At 36.7% G+C, this 27,493-nt stretch overlaps 2 protein-coding genes across 2 annotated transcripts in view; one reads left to right on the forward strand and one right to left on the reverse strand.

The window, feature by feature from the left end:
* The window catches only part of LOC149796955 (periodic tryptophan protein 2 homolog), a 56,567-nt gene extending 42,009 nt beyond the window's left edge, over nt 1-14,558 (reverse strand). The window contains exons 1-4 of the mRNA XM_089961628.1: nt 14,408-14,558; nt 8,568-8,680; nt 4,733-4,827; nt 2,015-2,114 (exon numbers count right to left, since the gene is read on the reverse strand). Of these exons, the coding sequence (XP_089817754.1) occupies nt 2,015-2,114; nt 4,733-4,827; nt 8,568-8,680; nt 14,408-14,425 (326 nt within the window). The 5' untranslated portion in view covers nt 14,426-14,558. The remainder of the gene's footprint in view (nt 1-2,014; nt 2,115-4,732; nt 4,828-8,567; nt 8,681-14,407) is intronic.
* Nucleotides 14,559-14,791: 233 nt separating this feature from the next.
* Nucleotides 14,792-27,493, forward strand: part of LOC149796956 (lipoyl synthase, mitochondrial-like) — a 43,842-nt gene continuing 31,140 nt past the window's right edge. Inside the window, exons 1-2 of the mRNA XM_089961629.1 lie at nt 14,792-14,863; nt 23,076-23,248. Of these exons, the coding sequence (XP_089817755.1) occupies nt 14,810-14,863; nt 23,076-23,248 (227 nt within the window). The 5' untranslated portion in view covers nt 14,792-14,809. The remainder of the gene's footprint in view (nt 14,864-23,075; nt 23,249-27,493) is intronic.

Genomic DNA, 27,493 nt, shown 5'->3' on the forward strand with positions numbered 1-27,493 from the left:
TTTTTATGTCATCAAGTGGCATCCGAAATATCTCCATTTCTGCAACTTTGATATCTAGAAAGTTAAAGGACTCTCCTGGTCAGACACAAACCAATTTATTTCTCTATACATTTTCCAGATTTCCTGGCACTGTGGGAACCATAATCTTTAAGTTAATATAAAACAAGTATTGCAAAACATGCATCTTTGTGCTCCCTGCTTTGTACCTCCCACCACCAGCCAAAAAGTGTGTGCTCCTAGAATCAGGCCCCAGAGGAGTAAGAACAGACACAATGGTCATTTTCAAAATTTGTCTTTCATGCCAAATAAGTGCATAAATTGTTAATGGGCAGGGTCTTAATAGTTTCCAATTTATGACCTAGACACCAAGTCCCTGGTTATAAGGATCAACCAAGGGCCAATATTAGTTGCATGTATAAATGTACATGCTCAGCAAGTGTATACATAAACATAGGATGGGCATCTTGATGGTTTTCATTGTATGACCCTTGGGCTAAGTCCCTGGGGTGGTGATAGATCTCTTGGTGAAGATCAATCAAATGGACAGATGTGCTTTTTCACGACAAGTGTATATATGTTAATTTTATGGAGATCTCCATAGTTTCTTTTTAAGACCAGTGGTTAAATCCCATGAGGTAGACACAGGGGCCAAAGTCAGTTACATACATGAATTCATCTTTTCATGCACAATAAGTGTACCAACAGCTATAGGGCGGAACCCTCAGTGATTTCTAAGTAACTATGGGCAACTACTGTGCAGCCCAAGGACTGATTCATATTAACCCCATGTCTGATATGTGTTGCCACTTATATCAGTGATCAAGCACACCAATTCTCTCACACTGGTAGTTATTTTCAGTTTAGCCAAACCCGTTCTATAATCCAATAATTGAAACCCTAGAGACTGTAAAATTTTAAAATCAATGTGCAGATCTACGGACCACACCCAATTATATCCCAAAGTATGAAGTCTCAATCTTTAACACCACAGAAAGAGTTGCATGACATTATGAACACATGCATGTAGTTTGTTTTTATAAATCTCCCACCATTTCCCCACAAAGCATAGGGATGATCAATTTGCAAGTGAAAATACTAATCAATAGGCACATGTAAAACAATATTGTGAAATTGCTTATGAAAAATTCGGATGCATACATATTTAGAATAATGTATCAATTTAGTAATTAGCTCTCTTGGTTAATTCAAGCTTTAGTAGGCAGAGAAAATATCGCCAAGGACCTATGATTTTTTCCCAAACAAATTAAATGGTTATACATTTACGTAAGCATTTAAAATCTGTGTGAACAATACAATCCCATTTTATCCGATGGCAGCAGCTTATAAATTCGAATACAACAGACCAATTTAGGACCAGAAATGATTTCCTGGAGCTAAGATATGGATCAAAGTGACCCAAATGCAAAAACAAACCATATGTTCTTCTTACAAATGGACAGGTGTAACACTACATGCCTAATCCACATTTGTGAACAAGCATTAATATATTTAACAATATAATTGCATATAGCTCGGGTCCAATTGCAAATAACATAGACCCTGATTTGCCATTGCATAATGTACTGGGTCTATGTTGTTTGTTCTAATGATTACTTCTAACTGCACAGACCCTGATTTGCTGATGCTTTATGCAATGGCATATTTGGGTCTATGCAGTTTAGAGTTGGAACCACCTTATATGCAAGTATATAAGGTACCGAATTTAAAGAGACAATATAAAGTGCTGAATCGAGTCCATACTTAAATAAAATCAACACATTTATTCCATCTGTGTTTTTATAAAGAAAAAAAAACTGTAATGAACACTTTGGGGGTTGTCCAGTAGTTTGTTTTGAATATGTTCTAATGCAACAAACACACTGTATGTCTATGTATAAAATACCCCAGATAATCCATTTTCAAAATTAGAAGAAGAGAATTGGCAACTCGTTACAAATACAAGAGTGAAAGAATGACATCATATTGAGGAAAATTTATGAGAGTGTTCTTGTACCTTCCATCTGGGCTGAACTTGATGTCATGTACAGGCTTGTGGAAGTGGTAAGTGTGGAGCACTGTTTTGCTGATCAGGCTGACCAGGTACGCCTCACCTTCTGTAAAATCAAACTTAGAGCATAAAAAAATAGTTTTTACATAACCTGTTAATCAACCACTCAAAATAGTTTCATATGCAGTACTCCCATACTATAAGAAACTTCCATATAAGTCAGACCCTTTAAAAAGATTAACATTATCATGGATCCGATTTATTATTTCTATTGTTGGTTTTGATGGTACTTTTAACATATTATCTACATCGTGCCAAGGTTCTGGAAGCTACCATATTTAACAGTATATAACATGCACATTTGTTTACCTAATTTTTTATTTAAGTGAGGGGTGTGTGTTTTATACAAGAACTAAAATGAATTTTTTTTTTCCAGGTTAATTTGGTGGAAGAATGAAGTCACTATAGTTGCCTACATGTGTCATGTTCACTCTTTGTGATATGTTATACCTGTTGTACAATGCATTGCAACAAAATTGATTACTGGTAATAACCTTATTAAAGAAATAAATAATGCTTACAAACATTGATAGTCTTGTTTTTTATAGCTCATGTTAATAAACTCATTTCATTTCACATCACTGTGTAGTATTTTGTTCTGTGCCACAACCAGAAATATGTGTACATAATGACTGATAACTTCGTTGTTCTGAAGTTGTGGAAATTATACCAAACTGCAGTGGAACAAATACAATGATTACTAAACATGTAATGTAAATGCTGAGCATTCCATAACTGACCTTAATGTATAAAAACTTGAACGCTGGTCCTTATCTAAAAAAATGTGAACAACGACCTTATCTAAAAAACTTTAGTACTAACCTTAATCTAGGGTATGGACAGACATACAAGTAATGACACTAACATGAAATGGCATTCAAATATTGTGGTGAAAATCTCGCATTTATCAGGGACTATTGGCTGTAATGATAACAGTTCATGTACCCACAGAAACAATGAAAGGTACAATATCATATTAACAATGCAAGGCAATTTAAAAAAAAAAATGCAATCTTCCAGAGCCTTATATCATTTAATCTACGACTGATTTATAACATGATTCCTGTTGGAAATGTTTTTTTTATCTAATGATGAAAACCATGTGTCATTGCCTACTCTGTGGCATTATGATGCATTTTTGTGGCTCCTGCAGCTGAAATGACATTTTTCATTTAAAGGTTATTAATTATTTTTGCAATAAATCATGTAATAAATCAGTTTCAGACATTTGCTAAGTTGACAGTCTATGATGTTTTATGAAGCAGTAAAACCATCATATTTACCGTCAATTTATATCATTCAGTACAAGGTTCACTGAAAGTTAGGGTCCAGGACTAATTCCTTGACAAAGATGGAGTTTTGGTATAGGAGATCCAGAAACGAGCCTCTTAATACCTTTGCAATAATGTAAGGCATTAACATGGCCCTCAAGGACCTTCAGCATCAAATTTTGGGTGAAATTCTTAAAGGATGCACATTTTCTCAGTGTAATGCATCCCTGTAACACAGTTCATTTTCCCCCATGACACTCAACTTTTCATATTTTATTGTCAGTCACAAAGCATCTGCAGAATAGTTGCTAACATGTAATAAAAATAATAATTATGTGCATTTTCATTGTCCTTCCTATCCTTCTGAAAATGAGGGACTCACAAGTTTATACCAGGGACTCTCAGAAATAGACTGGTGACTCATTCCATGAGTGATGAGTCCAGGACTCCTCATCCTGAAATTCTCTTGAAAGCAGTGGCATTAAAGTCTAAATGCTCATTCATTGTTAAATTTTTAGTTTTATGATGCAAGAGTGAAAATCTAATGCAAGTCAGAACTGTTATACTTGTGATGTTAGAACTATTTCCAATGGCAGTAGGCTGCCATTCTAAAAATTTAGTGGTTACCATTCTAACTATTCTCAATGGTGGTAGGTTGCCATTCTTAAATACTGTGTGCAGCAAGAAGGAAATAACGAAGAGATTAAAGTTGCTTTTCTATATTTATTTTATTAGCTTAATTCCATTTCATCTTGAACCAATGCTTTAAGGTTTCTCAAATTTTCTTGCACTCAATATTACAAATACAGACATTTTCATACGGATTTTTTGTATCCCAGAGAAACCGGAAACTTCATATACACTTTAAAAGGGGTCTACAAATGAATTTTAATCATGGCAATACAAAAGTGTCTGCCAATAAAACTTGCAAAAAAATTTGCCCAATCAAATCACAAATACACAAAGGAAATGAAAAAGGAAACAAGATTAAATTTATTACAGAAAACAAATTAAAAATTATAAAACTATTCAATTTAATCCAAAATCCAAATGAAATCCTAAAATACTGGATGAAGTTTTTTTAATTCTAAAATTGGGACAATCCATTTCAATTATTCAATTCACCTGGAGAGGTGAATGAAATTAATATGAGTGGAGAATTAATGCAGATTAACAGCATTAAATATATTACTGCTTGGCATATCCATGGTCCATTCTGAAACCAATTGTATTCAGATTTAGAAATCCTCTGGGGTCAGATTAAAGACCCAAGAACTATTACAATTAATAGCTGAACCTAAAGTCAAGATATATGTGATCTAGTTGAAAGTTTGATCTGTATAATTTTTTTCAGCATGATTTACCTTCAATTGATTTTTATGTGCATTTTTACCTTCATTAACAAGGATCATGGTACAGGCATCTGGGGCCAAGGCAATACAGGTGATATTCAGCTGGCTTTCCACGGGTAATGTTTCTGATACATTGCTGAAAAACAGAAAAGTTCATAATGTAGACATCTACTTGGTTCATATAGTTATTAAACCATCAACCTTACGTTTTAAGATTATACAGTGAAAGCCTGGCACAACATGAATTCAGATATAACAAAGGTTGTCGCATGGCTCGTGAACTTTAACCTTTTTTTAATACTAATTTCTTTCTACTGGTTTATAAATTGCAACGTTTTACTACCAAAGTAAATGAGTGGGTTTTTTTTATTAATCCGATGAGCTTTTTTGTATTTGTGAAGAAATATGTCTGTTTTTGATTCAATGAATGTGGTTGTGATTTGGATTTTAATGTAGCTTTAACAATTTTTCAGTCATATTGCTACGATGTCTGCAGTGTGACAGTTTATAGTGATGTCTAGCACTGGGGCATCATGCTGCAGACATATAGCATTATGTCCCACCCAGTCAGATTATCCTAACACTAGGCCAACCAGTCCTAACACTAACCTCTTAATGCTGAGCGCCAAGCGAGGCAGCAGTTAGTACCATTTTTGTAAGTCTTTGTTATGACTCAGCTAGGGATCGAACCCGCAACCTCCCTCATGTTTCAATGAATGAAGGTGTTCAAAATTTCTAGTTGTGAATGTTAATAAATATGAAATTCCCAATGTCTAGTAATGGCATTTTTTGCCCATTAAATAGCAGTCCCAGTGGACATGTTATTTGTCAAACATGCATATTTCTGAAACTATACTAAATACTGTTTTATAAATGTGTTTATAAGCAAAAAATTAAGTATTCAGATTCAAACAGAGTTTATGCATCTTTAAGGACATTGTTGATGGGATTACATTATGTATACAACGAGTTCAGTTGATGAGTAAACACGTGCCTTATTTACAATATTTGGATGCTAAAATGCGCACACAAACATGTACAAATGGTCAGTTCTCTGTTAAAAAAATAAATATCACCACTGAATCACTGTTTTGAGCATTTCTAGTTTCATAGGTCCAATAAATATATTTGATACCATTCCTGCTTTATCCCCCAGAAAAATAAATATTCCTTTATATATTTCTATGCGGTTTCAACTTTTTAAGAGGCTTTTGTCTTCAAAATGTTTTTGTTCATTGGACACCATGATATAAGCATCAGCTTGATCATGCTGGTGCTTTGCATCAAAAATATGAAAAGTTTAAATAAAGCAGCTGAGGTACTTCTGTAAAGTTTGACCATTTCTTGGACCAACCCCCATGAACCTAATACGAAACCTGGACCTGAATCAAACATAGACAAGCCAATTTTCAGATTTGACCGCATCAATCGTATTTTTGTAATGTTTGCTATTTTTCTGCATTTATAGGTCATTTCAGTAAGACTTACTGTCAAACTGTAAGAACCCCAATCATTCACATTCAGCCAAATGAATATGCATGTGCTTCAGTTGAATTGTCTTAATGATACATTATATACCATGCTGGGACCTTGTGTACCATGAGCATTGTGTTATCACATGGCTTTACTGACTTGCTAAAAAAAATTGTATTTATAGTGTTCCCATGATCACCTTACAGAGCACACCATTTTTTAAATGATGGGAGGTGGTCTTATCATTGGTAAAAGCATTCATATATGAAAATTTGCCAAATTTTAAGTTGAAAATGGGGTTAGCATTTGCTTATTACTGGAGAACCTGCTTTTCAATAATGTGTTATCTTGTGACAATATGAATGCTTAAACTGTTTTAACATACTGAATATCTTTTAATTATTAACTCGTGAGAAACTTCATTTATGTATCTTACCCTCCCAAAATAAAATAATGATGCGCACAATGTTAGCAAATTGATTATGTGGAAGTGAAATTTTTAGCAAACATATTTCTCCAAAAATACTTACCAAATCACATTTACATTTGGGACTTCTCTCTGTAACCTCCAATTCACAACCTACCCGTTTCCTTTAATATATCATTTAGATAAAGAGAAATAACTCATACAGATTAACTCCCCTTTTGGAAGCTCGGTAACTGCCCATAACCAGTTTAAGTCTGACCATAACCTAAAAAAGGATGGTTGCATTTACAGATTAAAGGGGAACAGATTGACACCACTGTACTCCAGTAAGTATTTTTGGAGTAACCTAATTTTTACAAAAATCCTTTGCCTATCAAATTCATTACCTGGTAACATTAACATTAGGAGAACAGGTATTAGCAGGAGGAAATGCACGAGCATCAAACCTCTCTAGCTAACATCACCATATAAGAGCATGATGCCTAATCTACTGAAAGAGCAAATGTGCAACTATAGCTGTAAATGAACAGCCGTCTTGGTTTATGCATTTGTGTATGTCTACTACAACTGTAAATACCTCAAAATTGAGATGCTGAAGGGTTTATGTTGTTGTTGTGGGGTTTAACACCATTTTTCAGCACACGATAGGCTATACATGGCGGCCAGTATTAATGGTGGAGGAAGAACCCGGGAAAACCCTGGAAAGAACCACCTACCCACAAGAAGCTACTGGCAAGCTTTCTCACATACCCACATTGGCTGAATCCAAGACTCGAACCGCCGCAGACACAGGTGAGATGGCAGTGATCCGTAACGAAGAGCGCTTTAGACCACTCGGCCACCCTTACGGGTTTATGACCCATACTCATTGTTTGAACCATCTTGTCACATGAAAATATTTAAAAACAGCTCTTTACTGTAAAAAAATGAATATAAAAAAGAAGTTGGGGTACTTTTGGTTCTGTGTAAAAGCTATCGGTTCTACAAGGAATTAATCTCAATACTTTAATTAAAATCTGACAAATACCTATTTTTATGCAATATCAGTCCAATGAAATTTGACCCCAAAAATCTGTCCTGTGTTACCTAGACTGGTTATATTAAGGATATAGGTGGAAACCTAGTTATTTCCTTTAATCAACATGACCTAAATGGATAGATTTATTTCTGTCTTTGATGAAGGGCTGGAGTTTGAGGTAGCAGTGAGTAACGTATAATGTTAATGTGATTGGGTAATGTACTGGATTGAGATATTTCAAATGTAAAGAGCTATAACCAGTGATCAAGATGGTGTAATTACCTTATAATCGTAGATGTTACTTGCTGATCAGTTACATAATGCAATTCAACAAACATTTCTTCATGAGGATCAATAAGAGGGCAACATTTTGCAGTCTGAATTGCTTTCAAGGAATTTTGTTTCACAATGGGGACTTCAATGGCATACAATAAAATCAGTTAAATTTCTTTACTTCTTTGCTTGCTAAGAAATTTTGAACCTGACTGTGCTTTTTATTATTAATGGAAGGCACAAGCCTGAAGTTAAATGAAAATATTGTTTTAATACAAAGAGGCAGCTTTAATTTGAATATTTTAAATATATAAGTTATTGAAAAATAAAAATAATAATAAAAGATGTTTTAGTTATGTTTTGATATCTACCAGATCAGCTTTTTGTTGCTGATTTTGGTTCAGAATGGGTCATTTGTTCCAGTTCTGAATACTCTTTGGACCAAATAGAATTTGCAAGGTATTAAGTGTGACTGTGGGATTAAGTAATTATAATTTTGGGCTGGCTTTTGATGGTGGTGTTATACAAAGACATTAAAACTTGTCCAGTTATAAAAACATGTAACCAGTGCTTGAATTGTGACAAGTACTGAAATGACCTAAATCTCTTGGATACTGTATTCTGATACTGGATTCAGGTAAGACCAAAAACTGCTTCATACCCCTCAGTAATTTAGATTTCTTACTGTCTGAGATCAAAGCGGGTCACTCTGTTTCCAACTAGACTGATGACACTGTTTCCATCTGGAGTAAATACAACATTTCCCTTCCTGTACACTGAGCCAAGTAGGTTGGAAAACTGAAGAATGAAAAAAATGTAATCATTATTATTACTTCTTTTTAAATAATCAAGAGTCCGTTGAAGGCACTGGTGTTCTACCTGCAAAAAAAGTATTTTCCTGGAATTTAAGATAAAACTATTTCTTCCAATTAATTGCCGATTGCTGAAATTTTCTCATATTATTAAGTGATAACAAAATTTTCAAGATGGTTATTACCATGGCCATATTGGAGGGCAGATTTTCCTTTATGACAAACAAACAAACCTCATAAGAAGTCTTTCAGTGAAAATCCTATTCTGATACATGTATTCATTCTGCAGAAGTACTGATAAGATTTTCAAAATGGCTAAAGCTGCAGCCATGTTGGTTGTCTCTGCAGAACCATTTTCAATTATGACCAACTATACATCAAAAGATTTTTTAGTTGATATGGGCATCCATTCAGGAGGAGTAGTAATAACAAATATTTCAAGTTATTCACTGTGGCAGCAATATTGGATGTACAGGTGGAACAGTTTTCCTTTAAAACCAACAAAATATGTGAAAAGTCCAATGGTGAAAACTCCATGTCCATATGAATTTTCATTCAGGAGAAATAGCATTAAGATTTTTAAGATGGCTGCTAAAGTGGCCACATTAGATCTCAGATGGCATCACTTTCATGCACGTTCAAATGGATATCATTAGAAGTCTTCTGGTGAAAAGACTAAACTGATATGACCTTTCTTCCAGGAACAGGAAGAACAAAATTTTCAAGATTGCCACTGTGGTAGTCATACAACATAAGATGTATTACATAATATTTTTGTTTTGCTAATACGCATTGCTGCCTAAAAAACGGTCCTGTGTAGCATCGAGTGACAGGAGAATGAGAACTAACATTTTCAGGAATATCTCACACACATGGCAGCCCATACTGACGCTCTTAAACAAATTTATATCCAACTGATTATACTTACTTTGCTGTCTTTATTATCACGAAATCAAAATCTGACACTTGCAAATATATGCATTTGCATATTCCATTCAGCTGGTTGGAATGCAATGTAAACTTGGAATGCCGAAACTGGATTAGGTTGAAGAATGTTTCTTTAACCAAATGAATGAAAATATGCTAATACTGAAGTAAGTGTTTACATATCTTCATTTCATTCAAGATATTTATCATGAGTTTTTTAAGAAATTTAAGTATTTCCAGCTTTCACCGCATTCCAACCAACTGAAATGTAGGCCAACGGAACTTGAAAACACATCCATTTACAGAGCTGCCAACCCTCTAGACTCGCAATTAGCAAAAAGTGGATATAATAATTAGTGAATTTTGATCACAATTAGTGAAAAAATAGTCATGATACTAACACCATCCACTTCGATGGTCAGTACTGCTTTATATGAAAATCCCAAAATAAAACTAAAACATATCATCTACACTGATTACATGTACTACTATATTTGCAGCCAAATGTATTGATATACACAAACTTCAAGCTTTTTGTCATGATATAATGCTGTGGCAGTCTTGAACTTCCTCAATCAGGCTATGGTAAATTTGTTTTCAAAACAGTTTAGGCTTCTTGCCAGCTAGTTGATTTTGGTGACTAAAACTGTTGCACATTTTCAGCACCTAAGGAGGCACTTAAAGTTTGTTTTATTTTTCTTCACAATAGGAAATAATCTTTCACTGTCAATGTTGCTGATCTCCAACTGAGAAAGACAGGTTATATTTAATAAGAAAGCTCACAAACAATGCTTCTGCACTGGTAGCATGCAGGACTTGAGTAGGTGGCTTAAAGTACTCCAAAAGTGAAATCTGCTGGTGGTGCTATAGCACTGTGCTGTTTCACATCGTTCTGCCACATACCTCCAATGGCTCGTTTCGTTGCTTACAATTTAACTTTCATACATGTACTTATAATAATATTATACATGGTACATGACAGGTAAATTATAAGCAACAATACCAACCCTTGTGCATATTCCCAACTGTAAATTGCAAGGCACACTGTGTAAAAAGCATAATATACATCGATGTTTGATGGCTGAATGCTAGGAGTAGTCTGATAAATCAACCCCACAAATCTGTGTTGATACTGATGGACAATGTTGTGGGTCTGATGTCACCTGTCCATTAAACTGTGCAATTTTGCTGCATGCAAATCATTCTGGAACAAACCCACTGAATGCACGGCAAATGTTTGGTATTTTCCAAAGTAAACATCACTTTTTGTGCAATACATTTCTTTTTCCTTCGTGGTGGAAATGTTTTAAAAATGCAATGCCGATCGGTAATTCAAATCAGTGTTAGCAGCACATGTGCAGAGAAAAATTATGGTTAGGGCCTCGGTTTCTTTCCAAAGCATTTGTAAAACTACTCTTTTAAATATAGATTAAAATAAGCTAAATGCTTGCTTCAAGGGAAATGGTACTAATCAGCTTTAGTTCTACCAATATCGTCATTAGCAATGCCAAAGTGTCCGGGCAATGGCCGATATCATGATTAGCATTTAATGGGAAAATTTAAAATAATCGAGATTTGGGGAATTTTTTGGCATTCGGTGTGAATCATTGAATCCTGTATAAAGTCGCAGAATTCATGCCAAAATCATGAGGGTTGGCAGCTATGCATTTACTGAATTTATTTTATAAAAAGACATCAGAGTACGTCTTCTTAAATCAACATAACTTTAATTGGTGGAAAAGCTTTAATATGTGCTGCCAAGGGTGTTAGATATTCTTTAAAATGTGCAGTGTTTCCCTTTACCCTCATTTGTGCTTCAGATACCCCCAAATTTTTTATCTGACCCCTAGTTTTGATACCAAAGTTTGTTTTTTAACTCAGTCTGACCCCTAGTATGACACCAAGGAGATTTTTGACTCTTGCACCCCTAAGGGCTACACTGAATTTGGGTGCTCATTCTGATGTCAGTCAACATCAGTACATGCTACACAAAGTTTGTTATTTAATGGGCAGTTTGATGTAGCACCAAAACGTAAATAATGTGCGATACATCTTACATTGTACGACTACCACTGTCCAGCAGTAGCAATAAGATTTTCAAGATGGCTGTTATGGTGGCTAAACTGGATGTCAGACTGACTGCACTTTCATTTATTAGGACCAAGCAAACAGAAAAAAGTCTAAAAAGTCTTTTAGCCAAAAGCCCATACTGATATGACCATCCATTTGGAAATAGCAATAACAAGATATTCAAGATAGCCACTATAACAGTACGTGCATGTAGCCATCAAAGAGGTTGTCACACCACTCCTGATTGTGCATAAGTAGACCAACAGGGGTTCGTTACAAAGAAAATTAGGAGTATCCATCAATGAATTTTCATTCGGATAGTCTAGAATTTCACCAATGACCGAAAGGTGAGATCCAAACAACCTTTAACTCTTTACCTTCTGCTAACGCATATATGCGACCATAACAATAGCCTTGTAACCCGAGAGACGCATATACAAGCTGCTAATAATACTCTCTCTGTCCAGCTGGCTCAAACATGCATTTCGGACCAAGGGTTGGGAAACCCCAGATACTCATATACACGTTTCATATTAAAGCTTTGTATTGGATAAAATTACAAACATCCGTTCTCTTTTATAACATTTAGCCAATGAAAACAGTCCTTACATAAAATGATGAACGTATTCTATTAGTAGTTTTACAGCATAAAAGCAGGAAATTCTATTGAAAACGAGGTCAATGGTGACAGTAAAACAAAATGTCAACATTCATGTATTACGACGATGATTCTGATGGAAGTTTTGAAGGATTTGAAAGTGATGATATTGATTTTAACCAGATTCAAGATGAAGGACTGGACATTAGTATAAGTCCTGTTTCGACACCTGACATTTCAAATTTATCTGAATCCGAGGATGAAATGCGAGACAATCAAATCTGGTCGGAACACACGAGACCGGTAAATGTGGACGACTTTACAGCAGTTTCAGGGCCAGCATTTATTTTAGAAGAAAATGCAAGGGAGATAGATTTCTTTTTACGTGCTTCTTGCAGTATCATAAAATATTACCAAATCTGCAATAAAATAGTGGACACATTGGTATGCAAAATAGTGGTGAGAAAAGTAACCTAATATACATTTTAAACACAGATATAATGAGATTTTTTTTAATTTATATAAATATGTGAATATAAACATTGATTCCTGTGGATTATATGTACTTGTTGGTGGAAATGAGTGGCACAAAACATTGGTAAGTGTTTACAATTTTATTTTTCATTAAATTACATAGTTTGCACGGGACAAAATTGATACAGAAAATGCAGACAGCATGTAAATAACTCAAGAAGTTCTCACTCAGGCAGCTATTGAGATGCTCTGGGGTTCAGCCTAGAAACAGCTGCTAGAAGGCAGGCTGCTTATCAGGCTTAGTAGCCAGGGCAGCAAGTACTTGGAGAAGGTAAAGAGTTAATCTAAACCTCTTTCGGTCAATGGTGAAATCCAATTCTATCCGAATGCAAATGGCACTGCATGGCTTGTACTTGTCCAGAAGTCAAAATTAGCTAACAATTGTAGCACTTTCTTCAATGAGTCCCAAATTTAATAAAGTGTGTCAAACTGTTTTGAAAAAAGGGGTGGCAAGGGTCAGAGGAAACTCAGACTATATTTTATCATAGATCTTAAATACTGTCAAAGATCAAACACAAAAACATTAAACACCCGATACTAAATTAATATTTAATCAATACAATCAATAATATCTTTACCAGACTCACTATTCGTATGCAAATCTATAAAGCCTTTAAGAAGAATGTCACAAATATAGTCCATGCAGCGAAATCAGCCCACTACACTACTTAGATCATGAAAAGTTCCAGCTGCAAAGAGCTATTCTATATTACTAACAAACTAATGTCAAGGAACAAATCTACACCACTTCCAACTACCTTCTCTCCAGTTGACCTTCTGGACATGTTTGCAAATTTCTTCTGTGACAAAGTACAAACCATTAGAGATAAGCTTGACATCACAATTTCAACTGACTCGTCGTCACCATACAGTTGGGTTATAGAATTTGAGCAGCAACAATTAGCAGCATTTGAACCTGTTTCTATGGATTTCAGTCTCCAGCATGTATTTGGCATTCATGATACAGCCTTACTGTGGTTCAAGTCCTACTTGGTCAACAGGAGACAAATTGTGTCTGCAAATGGAATACACTCCAGCCCAGTTGATCTATGTTGTGGTGTTCCACAGGGGTCTGTTCTTGGACCTGTTCTCTTCATTCTATACACTCAGCTGCTCTCAAGTGTGATAGATCACCATCCAGTGTCTCACCAATTGTACGCTGATGACACCCAAATATACAAATCTAGCCACCCAACTGAAGTTGATGCTACCATAATAATAGGCACCAAGACACAGTGATCCCGTTCAAGAGTGCTCTCAAAACTCACTTATTTCGACTGCAAGAACAAACTTAAAGACCTAATAATGTTTCCTACCTTAAATATTCTCAGCATGTTTTTTATGTTCTCTAATTTCATGGTTTTTTTAAATAATCATATTTATTTGTTTATCTTATATGTGTTGTCTAATGTTGTAAAGCGCTTAGAGCTTCTAAAGATTAGGCGCAATACAAAGTCCTCATTATTATTTTCATTATTATTATTATCATATAACTTAGCCGACAAAAGCGTCTGCTCTTCCACTTATAAATTTGTGTGTGTGTGAGAGAGAGAGAGAGAGAGAGAGAGAGAAAGAGAGAGAGACCTTGTAAGAAAACTTCATGTTTGCTTGTAGGTTTTCAGATATATTGCAACTGTATGGTGGTACTACATATTATAGCTGTCTTTTTCTCAATCGTGGCCGTCTTACTTCTTGTAAATGCCGTTAAATACACATGCTTTGCTTATAACGGAAGTAGCCGATGAACATTTCCGTAATAGTTTACGACACGGACATAATATAGTTTATAATTGGAATCTTTAAACTTTTATAGATAATCGCATTTTCGTTAACAGCATTGTATTTAAGAAATATTACAGATTATAAGATTAATAATTTTATTAAAATCTGATGATTTTATATTGTATATAATAAAATGATTACTTACATCTGATATTCATCCGCAAAAGCACTACAGTCATCCTGAACTTTAAGTTGACCTTACAAATGGCAGGATTAACCTTACGCAATTTTGTTGGACGACAGTTTCAAGTAGTTTCGGTTAGTATTTGGGTGTTTTAATTTAAGAAATGTGATATATAAATAGTGTGTGTGTGTGCGCGCGCGCGCTTTACATAGCCATGATGCTTTAACCATGAGAATGCAGCCACAGGGGCTGCAATAGCAAATCTGGTGGAGGGTCAGATATGACATGTAAGCAATGGGTCGTGAGTTCGATACCCACACATGAGAAGGTGGCCTTTTTGTGTCCTTGGGAAAGGCACGTAGTTCCCATTCCTATAAAGTGTGTTTAAAACGAGGCCTTGGGTACTAGTACAGTCTTTCTGCATTGTAGTTAATCCGAGTTTCCTCAGACCCTTGCCACCCCATTTTTGATATTTGGACATTTATTTTGGGGTGTAGGGTCAGAGTCCATTCCCTAATGAAAAGTTGGAAGTTGCCGACACCATTTGGTGTTGGCATGGGGTAGCCACTTCCTAGCAAACCTTTCATCAAGATATACCTGCATGAAATTGATAGGAATATGATTTATTTTCTCAGTAATTGTGATCATAGAATTCATCATGTCTTTAATCCGCAGACAGACGAGATGAAAGTGCATCGTTGCTGAAATTTGACCTGGGTCGGGCCATTTGCATTCCTAGTCAGGTGACTACACAACTCTCGCAACCTACATGTCAGTGACATCAGAGGTCATACAGTCACGTGATATCAACACCTTTAGGTTTACCTTGTCCAAATAATGTCCACATTTGTTTAGCATTGATTTTGCTATAAATATTACTTGGGTCATTCCAAAGGAATATGTATGTGTGAGGATCCATAAGTGCCATTTATAAGTTTAAGTAATCAAATTCTAGCAAATTAACCCACATATCTTGCTTGAAAACATAGACTTAACTATTCAGATATAGTAATTGTGTTGATAGTGTTTGGGACCCCTGGTGACAGTCAGGTTAGGAATTATAAATTGACGAACAAACTGGCTAAGTTGTGTGCACTTTTTATGTACTTGTTTTTTGTTTTTAAAATCGATAGGTACAAACACATGGTGTGCAAATGCTATACCCATCTAATGGGCACAAATTATATATTGCATGTATATTGACTGTGGGTTCAGTATGTATGGGCATGTGTCTGTATGGGAGAGAGGAAGGAAAGAATGTGAATATATTACTGTATATAATACAATAGATGTGGATCATGGACGACATGTAACAAGCTGCAGATGAATGATGATAAAACTGAGGCCATTCTGATCACAACACAGACTTTCTCATTCACATCCTTTACCTCAAACAATAAATATCAGCAACACCAACATTAAATTCACACAATCAGTATGAAACCTAGGTGTTACTCTGGAAAGTACTCTCACATTGCACCAACATGTCATGAACATATGCAAGGCTGCATATCTTGAGCTGAGACGCATCAGCTCAATTTGCAAATATCTTTCAGTGGATGCCACTAAAACACTTGTGTGTTCATTAGTACTTTCAAGACTGGACTATTGTAACTCAATTCTGTCTGGTTCTTCTCAATATCTGCTCCAGAAACTTCAAAAAGTTCAAAACGCAAATGCTTGGATCATACTTAGAGTACCACAATCAGAGCACACCTCCCCACTGTTCTGTATCCTACACTGGCTATCCATTCGATCCAGAATCAAACACAAAATTTGTACTCTGTGCTAAGTTTCACTGTCGGACTCTAGTCCAACATACCTATCCGACCTCACCCATGTGTACACACCAGCAAGATACTTATGCTCCTCTTCTGACAATCGTATACTCATTATTCCCACAATGAAAACAAAGTCATATGGACAGCGTTCTTTTGCATGCCAGGGCCCAGCAACGTGGAATGAATTGCCCACTGAACTTAGACACAAAGACACAGTGATCACATTCAAGTGGGCTCTCAAAACTCACTTATTTCGACTGCAAGAACAAACTTAAAGACCTAATAATGTTTCCTACCTTAAATATTGTCAGCATGTTTTTTTTTTTAATATTTTCTAATTTCATGGTGTTTGTTTTTGTAATCATATCGTTATATGTTTTGTATCTTATAGGTGTTGTCTAATGTTGTAAAGCACTTAGAGCTTCTAAAGATTAGGCGCTATACAAAGTCCTCATTATTATTATTATTATGCATGCTGCTATGTATATATATGTATTCATGTGTTTATTTGTATACAAACTAAGTTCTTTTTTATGAGGGCCTCAGTGTATATTGGTTCTTCCACTAATTGTGTTACCCTATTATTATTACTCTTAAAACACTGGTAGTTGTCTTGGGTTGCTTAACAAGTAGTATTGTGTTAGATGTATCTAATAAAACATAGGATGGTATTTCTTTTCATAGTTGATCCATTTATTCTGTTAATTGAATCCTTCCCATCTATTTATTGTGTTAATAGAGTAACTTTCAATAGAAAGTTAATAGAGTATCCTCCAAAATGCCCCATACGGCCTGCATCTCTTACTGCCTCTGTCAACTAAAATCCAGCTCCTGGCCTTCGCGAGTGGCTTAGATTTGAAACCCGGCAGACCATGTTTTCTACTAACAGGAGAAGGGGTGAAGGCGGCCCACTGGCGCCTTAAAACCAGTTGCTTCGGGTAGATGGGACTTGTAAACCTTGGATGATAGCTCATCTAGGAGAAGGAAAACTCTGATTCCAAACCTCTGCTGCCTTGTGGCTATACCCACTCATGGGAAAGGCTAAGGGAGTAAACCCTGACAGAAAATCCAGAGATGGAGTCCCTAAGGCGGTATGACATTGACTTCATTGTCATTCCGGCAACTCCTGCGACGCCGTTGGTGCCAAGCTGTATCGGCATTCATCGTTCCCTTGGGCACACCAGCTGCGTGGAGAGGGGGGATCTGCTGCATGGGCAACAGCTGATTCTCCATACCACCCTGCCCAGGCTTCATAGCTCCACTGGAGAGGACACTCCAGCGTCATCATACGGCGTCGGCACAACACGAGAAGTAGCAGTTTACCGGTTCTAAGTCAAAGCTCGATTGGCGTAGAGCTTGGCGCCAGGGGTTACTTCTGACGGTGGGAGAGATCACCAGGTCTCACTGGACAGCTACTGCCCGCCTTAAGATGGGCAGCCCCCAGTCAGTAAGGTGCTGCGTGCCATGGCCTGCCTGCTTCCCTGGGTGCGTGGAGCTTGGAGAACCATCTCGACAAGTGGGCCACAAAACTCTGCACCAGGAAAGACTAAAAGAAGAAATAAGAAGACTCCAACTCTTCGTTTTGCAACCTGGAACATCAGGACCATGTGTCCTGGATTGACCACTGACCTACAGCAGACCGACAATGCACAGAAGACTGCCATCATTGACAGAGAACTCTCCCGACTGCACATCGACATTGCCTGCCTCCAGGAGACCTGACTGGCTGACAGCGGCACCATCAGGGAAGCCAATTACACATTCTTTTGGCAGGGGAAGCCCTTGGATGAACCTAGGCAGCATGGTGTAGGCTTTGCTGTCAAGAACACGCTAATCGCCTTCATTGAACCTCCATCATCAGGTACTGAGAGAATCCTTGCCCTTCGGCTGTCAACATCCTTAGGCCCGGTCAACATCTTCAGCGTGTACGCCCCAACCCTCTGCTCCACCTACGAGGAGAAAGACAAGTTTTATGAGGCTCTGGATCAGGCAATATCCAGCATCCCCAACAATGAAAGCCTTTACTTACTAGGAGACTTCAATGCTAGAGTGGGAGCTGACCATGAGGCCTGGTCCACCTGTCTCGGCTTTTACGGAAGGGGCAAGATCAATGAGAATGGCCAGTGACTGCTGGAGATGAGCTGCTCCCACAGCCTATGTGTGACCAACATTTTCTTCAAATGCAAGGAGATCCACCAGGTGTCGTGGAGACACCCATGTTCATGCCACTGGTACCAGCTAGACCTCGTCATCACCAGGCGTGCAGAACTGGCCAGTGCCCTCCTTACCCACAGCTACCAAAGTGCTGATTGTGACACGGACCATTCCCTCGTGGCCAGCAAGGTGCGAATATTACCCAAGAAGCTGCACCACGCCAAGAAGAAGGGTCACCCACGCATCAACACCTGCTGTGCAAGCAACCCAGAGAAAACACAGCAGTTCATCAGCAAACTGAAGGAAGCCCTCACCAAAGTGACACCTGATGACACCATTGACTCCAAGTGGTCCCATATCCGTGACTCTGTGTACAATTCAGCCATCACAGCTTACGGGAAGAGGGAGTGAAAGAATGTCGACTGGTATGAGGCAAACTGGGAGGAATGTATGAGGGTATCAAAAAGGCGACAGGCCCCCCCCCCCCCAGCTACAAGACCGCCCCCCTCAAGTCCAAGATGGGCGAAGTCATCACAGACCAGGGGAAACAACTGCAGCAATGGGTTGAGCACTATCTCGAGCTATATGCAACCCAAAACAACGTCACTGGAACTGCCCTGGACGCCATTCCAGACCTGCCTGTCATGGAGGAGCTAGACACACAGCCCACCCTGGAAGAGCTCGGAAAAGCCATCGATTGCCTTGCCTGTGGGAAGGCTCCTGGAAGTGACGGCATTCCGCCTGAAGTCCTCAAGAACGGAAAACCAGCACTGCTCCAGCCCCTACACACACTCCCCTGCCTTTGCTGGGAACATGGATACATCCCACAGGACATGCGTGACGCCAACATCGTCACTTTGTACAAAAACAAAGGAGACCGTAGTGACTGCAACAACTATCGGGGCATCTCTCTCCTCAACATCGTCGGAAAGGCTTTTGCCCATGTTGCTGTGGCACGCTTGCAGATCCTAGCCTCCCGTGTCTACCCAGAGTCCCATTGTGGATTTCGAGCCGGCAGGTCAACTGTAGACATGATCTTCTCACTACATAAGCTGCAGGAGAAGTGTCATGAGCAGCAGATGCCCCTCTACATTGCCTTCATAGACCTGACAAAGGCGTTTGACATGGTTAGTCGGAGTGGACTCTTCAGACTCCTGCAGAAAATCGGCTACCCCCACGTCTGCTTGCTGTCATTATGGCGTTCCACGAGAACATGCACAGCACAGTGTGCTTCAATGGCGTAACATCTGAAGCATTCCCAGTCATTAGCGGAGTCAAACAAGGCTGTGTCCTTGCGCCGACGCTCTTTGCCATCTTCTTCTCCATGCTTCTCCAGTACGCATTCAAGGACTGCAGCAAGGGAGTGTACATCCATACCAGGGCTGATGGCAAGCTGTTCAACATTGCCCGTCTCCGTGCTAAGACTAAAGTCACAGAGGTACTCATCCGTGAATTGCTCTTTGCCGACGATGCAGCCTTGACATCACACACAGAAGATGGACTTCAGCAGCTGGTATGCCGCCTCTCCCATGCATGTAAGGAATTTGGACTGACCATCAGTTTGAAGAAAACGAATGTCATGGCACAGGACACAGACTCCCCTCCCTCTGTCTCCATTGATGGGTACAATTTGGAAGTTGTCGAGAACTTCACATACCTCGGGTCTAACATCTCCAGCTCACTCTCCATTGATTCTGAGGTGAGTGGCAGGATTGCCAAGGCAGCAGCAGTGATGGCCAGACTTAACCAGAGGGTCTGGAACAACCCCAACCTCACAGAGAAGACCAAACTGCATGTCTACCAAGCCTGCGTGCTCAGCTCACTTCTCTACAGCAGCGAAACATGGACCACCTATGCAAGACACAAGAGGAAACTCAACAGCTTCCACCTGAGATGTCTGCGGCGCATTCTGCACATCCAGTGGCAGGACAAAGTACCCAACACAGAGGTTCTAGAACGCGCCAACATGAACAGCATGTTCTCCATACTCAGCGGGAGGCGCCTTCGCTGGCTTGGCCATGTCAAGAGAATGGACCCAGGTCGCATTCCCAAGGACCTGTTATATGGGGAGTTAGCAGAAGGTGCACGACAAACTGGACGACCACATCTGCGCTACAAAGATGTTTGCAAGAAGGATATGAAGACAGCAAACATCAATGTCAACGACTGGGAGAGCTGTGCAAACAACCGTTCCAGCTGGCATCTAGCTGTCAGGCAGGGAGTTCATAACGCAGAGGAAAAGAGAAGAATAAAACAAGCTGAAAAGAGAGCTAAAAGGAAGGATAAGCAAAAGCATACTTTGGAGCTACGCCATCGTCTCCCGTAGACGGACGGATTTCAGGATTGTGCACTTCACAAGGTACAGTGATTACTGATGTAAGAATTAACTTTGTGTTCTTACATGCATCAGGGTAAAAAATGGTAACACATTTAGGATAATAAACTTTTTGGGTTTAAAGGTAAAATTTTATAGTCATAGTATTACTCATTCACTTTAGTTCAAGTGTACATATCATGACCAAAGAATTGAGATCAGTTGGTCAGTAATCTCCACAGTCACCCATAATCTACTATTGCGTACACAGAGGTGTGTGTGTGTGTATTATGTGTTATTTATATTAAATTATGATTTTTCGATCATGATTTTATTTAGATGAAATTGACATGACACTTATCAAGAATCCTAAAATTAACTTTATTGGTAATTTTAATGGCCATAGACCAGAACAGCATACATGATGGCCTTTCATCTGGTTTTGCCTTTATAAAAGAACAAGTTTGTTATCTTTGTTTATCTTAAACTGCTGCAGTGTTTCCTTTTCCATCATTCTTGCAACTGAGATACCCAAATTTACCATTTGACCCCCAGGGTTGGATTTTAATGCAATTTGACTCCCAGTTCTCATACCAGGGTTGGATTTTAATGCAATTTGACTCCCAGTTCTCATACCAGGGTTGGATTTTAATGCAATTTGACTCCCAGTTCTGTTTTGTTTTCAATCTTGCACCCTTAGGAAACACTGCTACTGTGTGGAGTGCCATAAAACATTACAAATACATTCATCCCAAGGGCTAGTGGGTCCTAAGTAAAAATTGTTCACCTGAGACATCAAGTATGGCCAACATTGCATCCATTTTGAAAGGTGTATTATTGTTACTGCTCCTGGATGGATGATCATACTGATATATGGTTTTTACTGAAAGAGTTCTTATGTTGTCTAGTTGGTCTTAGATGAAAGTGATGCCAGTCTGAAGTCCAATATAGCTGCTTTTCGGCCATCTTGGAAATCTTGTTATTGCTATTCCTCTTGAAAGTATGGTTGTATTGAGATGAGATTTTCATTTAAAAAAACTTCCTATGATGTCTAATTTGTTCCAAGTGAAACTGTTGCATCAAAAATGTAATATGGTTATAATGGTGGCCATCAGGAAAGTATTCTTGTTGCTACTCTTTTAGAATGGCATAGAATTTTTTTACTGAAAGACTGGTTGGTCTAAAAGAAATCTTTATGTGACATCCAATGTGGGCAGCATCACAGCTATCTTTAAAGTTTCGTTATGTTACTCCTGCTGAGTGGATGGTATTATCAACATAGGGTTTTCACTTGGATTTCGTATTATGTTTAGTTGGTCCTGAATGGAAATGGTGTAGATTAAATCAAAATGGTACATATTGGCCATCCAATATGGCCACCACCATACATAAGTTTACAAGTAAAAACTCATGTACAAGTCCCCATCTCCAGTGGCATATACTAGAGCCAGGGTTGGATGTACTTGTGAATTTATCATGCCCTTTAAATGTTTAACTTATAATTGATACTTGCTAATATTAATAAGGTGTGGATTTTAATATTTTCCAAGAGATGATCCAGCTGTAAGTGTCTTAAATCAGGTCATGACCCATGGTCAGTATTTTATGTATTTCTGATTTTTTTATTCTCAATTCCCTCAAACCTATATATGTTGGGATCTTAACATTTCCAAGTGATGACCCAGGGGCAGCAATCCACCACTACAGGAATATGAACTTAACCACAGAAACTCTTATGAGATATATATTGGATCCATAACTTTGATAATGACGCACATCTGTACCTACCAGATAGTAAAACAAAATTAGTCCCAGCTCCACCGTCATGGTTTGTTGGTGAAATTTTAAAATTTCTTATACATATGCAGGTCAGTGCGATTCTTATCCCTAAGTTTTTGTTTGTATATTCATTTGTATAGGGGGAAATACACAACATTATTAACAGAAGGAGATGGGTGAAGGGGTAGATACACTATATTGCCAACAGATGGATGGGTGGAACTGCTGTGTGTGGTTAATGAATGAGTATAGGAGTCTCTTTATGAAAACATTACACAAAAGCACAATTCATTTATGAATCTGTTTATGGTCTTTCAGTTTCAGAGGTTTAGGTGTCAGTTATGTAGTGTCAGCAAAACATATTCCACTACCTCAAAGGAAAAGAAAGAAAAACTTGCAGAAGGGCCAGATTTGGGAGACTTCATTGACCAATCCCTTGCAAATGGAGGACCCATCCCAGGGGAGAGTATCAAGCCTAAAAAGGGTGAAAGGTGAAGAAGAAAAAACCCCACTAGTATTGACTCTTATTTTTAACTGATCTGGTCATAGAGAGGTGTGCTTGTTGTTTTGCCCTGTGTTGTATCCATTGCTCTTTTGCTTGGGTCAACATTTTGTTAATTTATTATTTCTCTAAGAAACTTAGACAAGATTAGTGAGAATCATGGAATTAAGGCGTATTTAGATTGTACATAGTAATGTTCATCTCCTATCTAATATAACTACCATTACAAATAATAAATACTTTTAAACACTTTTCAAAACTGTTTTTGTTCAACAAGATGTAATGAGTGGACGGAAAATTACAGCATTAAAACATTTCTGGTTTTCACTAGCTAGGCCTATACTGCACCAAAGATGGCTGCTGCTGCTGAAGAAAAAAAATATTCATGCAATGACTTCTCAAATGGCAATTGACCAATTTAGGTAAAAAAATTTGTATATAGCTTTTAAGTATCAGGGACTTTCATGTATGTACAAATGCAGACAGTTCACCATTTTTAAAGATATTATCTGAGAAAACATGGCAAACATTTTGTAAAATCTGAATATTAAATATATAACAAATTATTAAATATTTAAAAATTAGTCAAGGTCATATGCATTTATAGAATTTATATTCTCGTAATATCATAAAAATATAAAATATAGCTTATAGACTACTGTTTACAATATATTACATTATTTGATTGATTAAAGGAAGAATATTTGTTTGCAATATAGAAAGGCAGTAACAACTTATGGTACTATAATAGATGTATAGGTATGTTAATAAAATAAGTACAGTATTTTTTCTGTAATAAGCACATGGGGTGGCAGCATAACAACATTGTTGAAAAGTAGGGTTTTAATCATACAAAAATATCTTTGAAGTTGGAGTGGGCTTATTATCAGGCATGGTCTACTCATCTGATAAAATAAATTATATATCGGTTCACTATCCAGTTATAAAATAAGTACTTAAATATTGCCTGACACCTCAACCAAATTTGAATAATCTGGGCAAAGTCTTGTTCAAGCTTTTATATATATCTGATTTAATATATATATATATATATATATATATATATATATATATATATATATATATATATATATATATATATATATTAATTTAATTGTTTGTCAGTTTGAAATTTTTATTTTTCTTACATGCTATTGTAATGTAAATTTATTCACTAGAGATGATACTTTTTCAGACAATTGTTTGACCTTGACTGTTAGTTTGTAAACAACAGGTGTTGATCTAAATTCTGACCTGGATTCATAATTAGTAAACAAAGTTCTATTTTATTTTAAAATGATTGGTTGTTGTCAAGGTCATGATGGGACTACGTGGGTTAAGAAGTAAACACTTTTTTGTATATTTTTGGGGGGAATAAAATCATTGGTCTAATCAAGGCCATATTCTGTGTATGTGATATAAACATAATCATGTGACACACACCCTCTGATTTTGCAACTTAGGGGAATTTCAAAACTGCGTCTTATGATACAATATAATCTTTGCTTTGAGAGAGATTTCAAAGTTTTGGGGCTTTTCACACTGATGTCAAGTTAGTTTGTTGAAGCCAGATTTTAAGTTATAATTATCTTCAGATCATTTGGATTTCAAAAGGATTAATTCTTTATCCTCTGGAAATATTTGAAGATTGCTTTCACAGATTTTGGAAAGACATTGCTTACAAATTTAATTTGGATTTTCAACACCGGAGTGCCATTATTTGTATTTCTACAAGGAACTGTTGATAAGCACAGTACTGACTACAGCATATGTCATCGTCATCCATCATGGATTTTACATCAGGGTTCTAATTTGAAATTATTAGAACATTTATTACTAGGACTTCTGCAATTTAATTCGTGGATTATTCTTAGATTATTTTTGGATTTGATTCTTGAAACCGTAAGTTCTTCTCTTTTCTTTTTTTTTTGTTTTACAGAATTTTCCAGGAAAATAAATTATTTGTTAAATTTTAAAAAGCTAGTTGTTTTCACTCATTCTGTGTTCAAGCCTAAACACGTAACAAAGCCGTAATCTTTCCAACTGCATTGTACATTGGACCCACAGATTGAGGCCAAACTATCAGGGTTCCTTGAACCCATAAAAGCCTGGGGGAGGTGGCACCATTCCCTTCCCCAGGAACAACTAGCAGGCTGCGGTGCAGTCAGAAAAAAGTGGCACATGCACAATTGTGCGCACACCACTATAATTAAACTCAACAACAAAAAAAGTGTACTGTATTTAGGTCATCTTCATGTAAGCAATGTTAGGTCCACTTTAGTCTCTTGTTTATGGTTTTATTTTATGTGATCTTGTTTTTTAAACAACATAGTTGGAGACAACTGCACCATCAGGAAGGTGTACTATGGATAACTTCTTGCTGAAATTAAATTTGTCTAAGATTGCCTCAACTTCAAGCAGTTTGCTTTGGATATTGATGATCTAATATTACATTCTGTATTTCTTTTGGAGATTGATGATTTAATATTACATTCTGTATTTCCAGTGGCGATTGATGATTTATCATTACATTCTGTATTTCCTTTGGAGATTGTTGATCTTATATTACATTCTGTATTTCTTTTGGAGATTGATGATTTATCATTACATTCTGTATTTCTTTTGGAGATTGATGATCTAATATTACATTCTGTATTTCTTTTGGAGATTGATGATCTTATATTACATTCTGTATTTCCTTTGGAAATTGTTGATCTTATATTACATTCTGTATTTCCTTTGGAGATTGATGATTTAATATTACATTCTGTATTTCCTTTTGGAGATTGATGATTTAATATTACATTCTGTATTTCTTTTGGAGATTGATGATCTAATATTACATTCTGTATTTCTTTTGGAGACTGATGATTTAATATTACATTCTGTATTTCTTTTGGAGACTGATGATTTAATATTACATTCTGTATTTCTTTTGGAGATTGATGATCTAATATTACATTCTGTATTTCCTTTTGGAGATTGATGATTTAATATTACATTCTGTATTTCTTTTGGAGATTGATGATTTAATATTACATTCTGTATTTCTTTTGGAGATTGATGATCTAATATTACATTCTGTATTTCTTTTGGAGACTGATGATTTAATATTACATTCTGTATTTCTTTTGGAGATTGATGATTTAATATTACATTCTGTATTTCTTTTGGAGATTGATGATTTAATATTACATTCTGTATTTCTTTTGGAGATTGATGATTTAATATTACATTCTGTATTTCTTTTGGAGATTGATGATTTAATATTACATTCTGTATTTCTTTTGGAGATTGATGATCTAATATTACATTCTGTATTTCTTTTGGAGATTGATGATCTTATATTACATTCTGTATTTCTTTTGGAGATTGATGATCTAATATTACATTCTGTATTTCTTTTGGAGATTGATGATTTAATATTACATTCTGTATTTCCTTTGGAGATTGATGATTTAATATTACATTCTGTATTTCTTTTGGAGATTGATGATCTAATATTACATTCTGTATTTCCTTTGGAGATTGTTGATCTTATATTACATTCTGTATTTCCTTTGGAGATTGTTGATCTTATATTACATTCTGTATTTCCTTTGGAGATTGATGATTTAATATTACATTCTGTATTTCCTTTTGGAGATTGATGATATAATATTACATCCTGTATTTCCTTTGGAGATTGTTGATCTTATATTACATTCTGTATTTCTTTTGGAGATTGATGATCTTATATTACATTCTGTATTTCTTTTGGAGATTGATGATTTAGTATTACATTCTGTATTTCCTTTGGAGATTGTTTACCGTATATTAATGCCATCTTTGCTTTGGCTTGTTGAATGACCTTATGTTACATTTCCTCTTTGCTTTGGATTTTTTTGATCTCATATTTCATGTTCTATTTGCTTTGAAGCCAACATACATGTTAACCCAGGGATGGTCCTGGCTTTTAAAAAGCTGTCACCAAAAAAATCGCCAACCTCAATATTTTGTCGACAATTTTCAAAAAGTGTCGCCAGAACAAGTAGTGTACATTTTTCCAAGTGTTAATTTAGTTTATTAATGTAACAGGCAATGCAATTACAAAAGATGGGTTAGTTAATACTTTAATTACAACAAGCATTAACAAAATGTTACAAAGTGTTACATGAAGATCCGTCGCGAGTTTAGGGCTGCCCACTTGTTGAATGCAGTTTCAAAGTCTAATTTTTCACATCTGTACATGCTG

The sequence above is a fragment of the Sinohyriopsis cumingii genome, chromosome 6, assembly GCF_028554795.1.
Source record: "Sinohyriopsis cumingii isolate HCF-2022 chromosome 6, ASM2855479v2, whole genome shotgun sequence".
Taxonomy (NCBI): Eukaryota; Metazoa; Mollusca; class Bivalvia; order Unionida; family Unionidae; genus Sinohyriopsis; species Sinohyriopsis cumingii.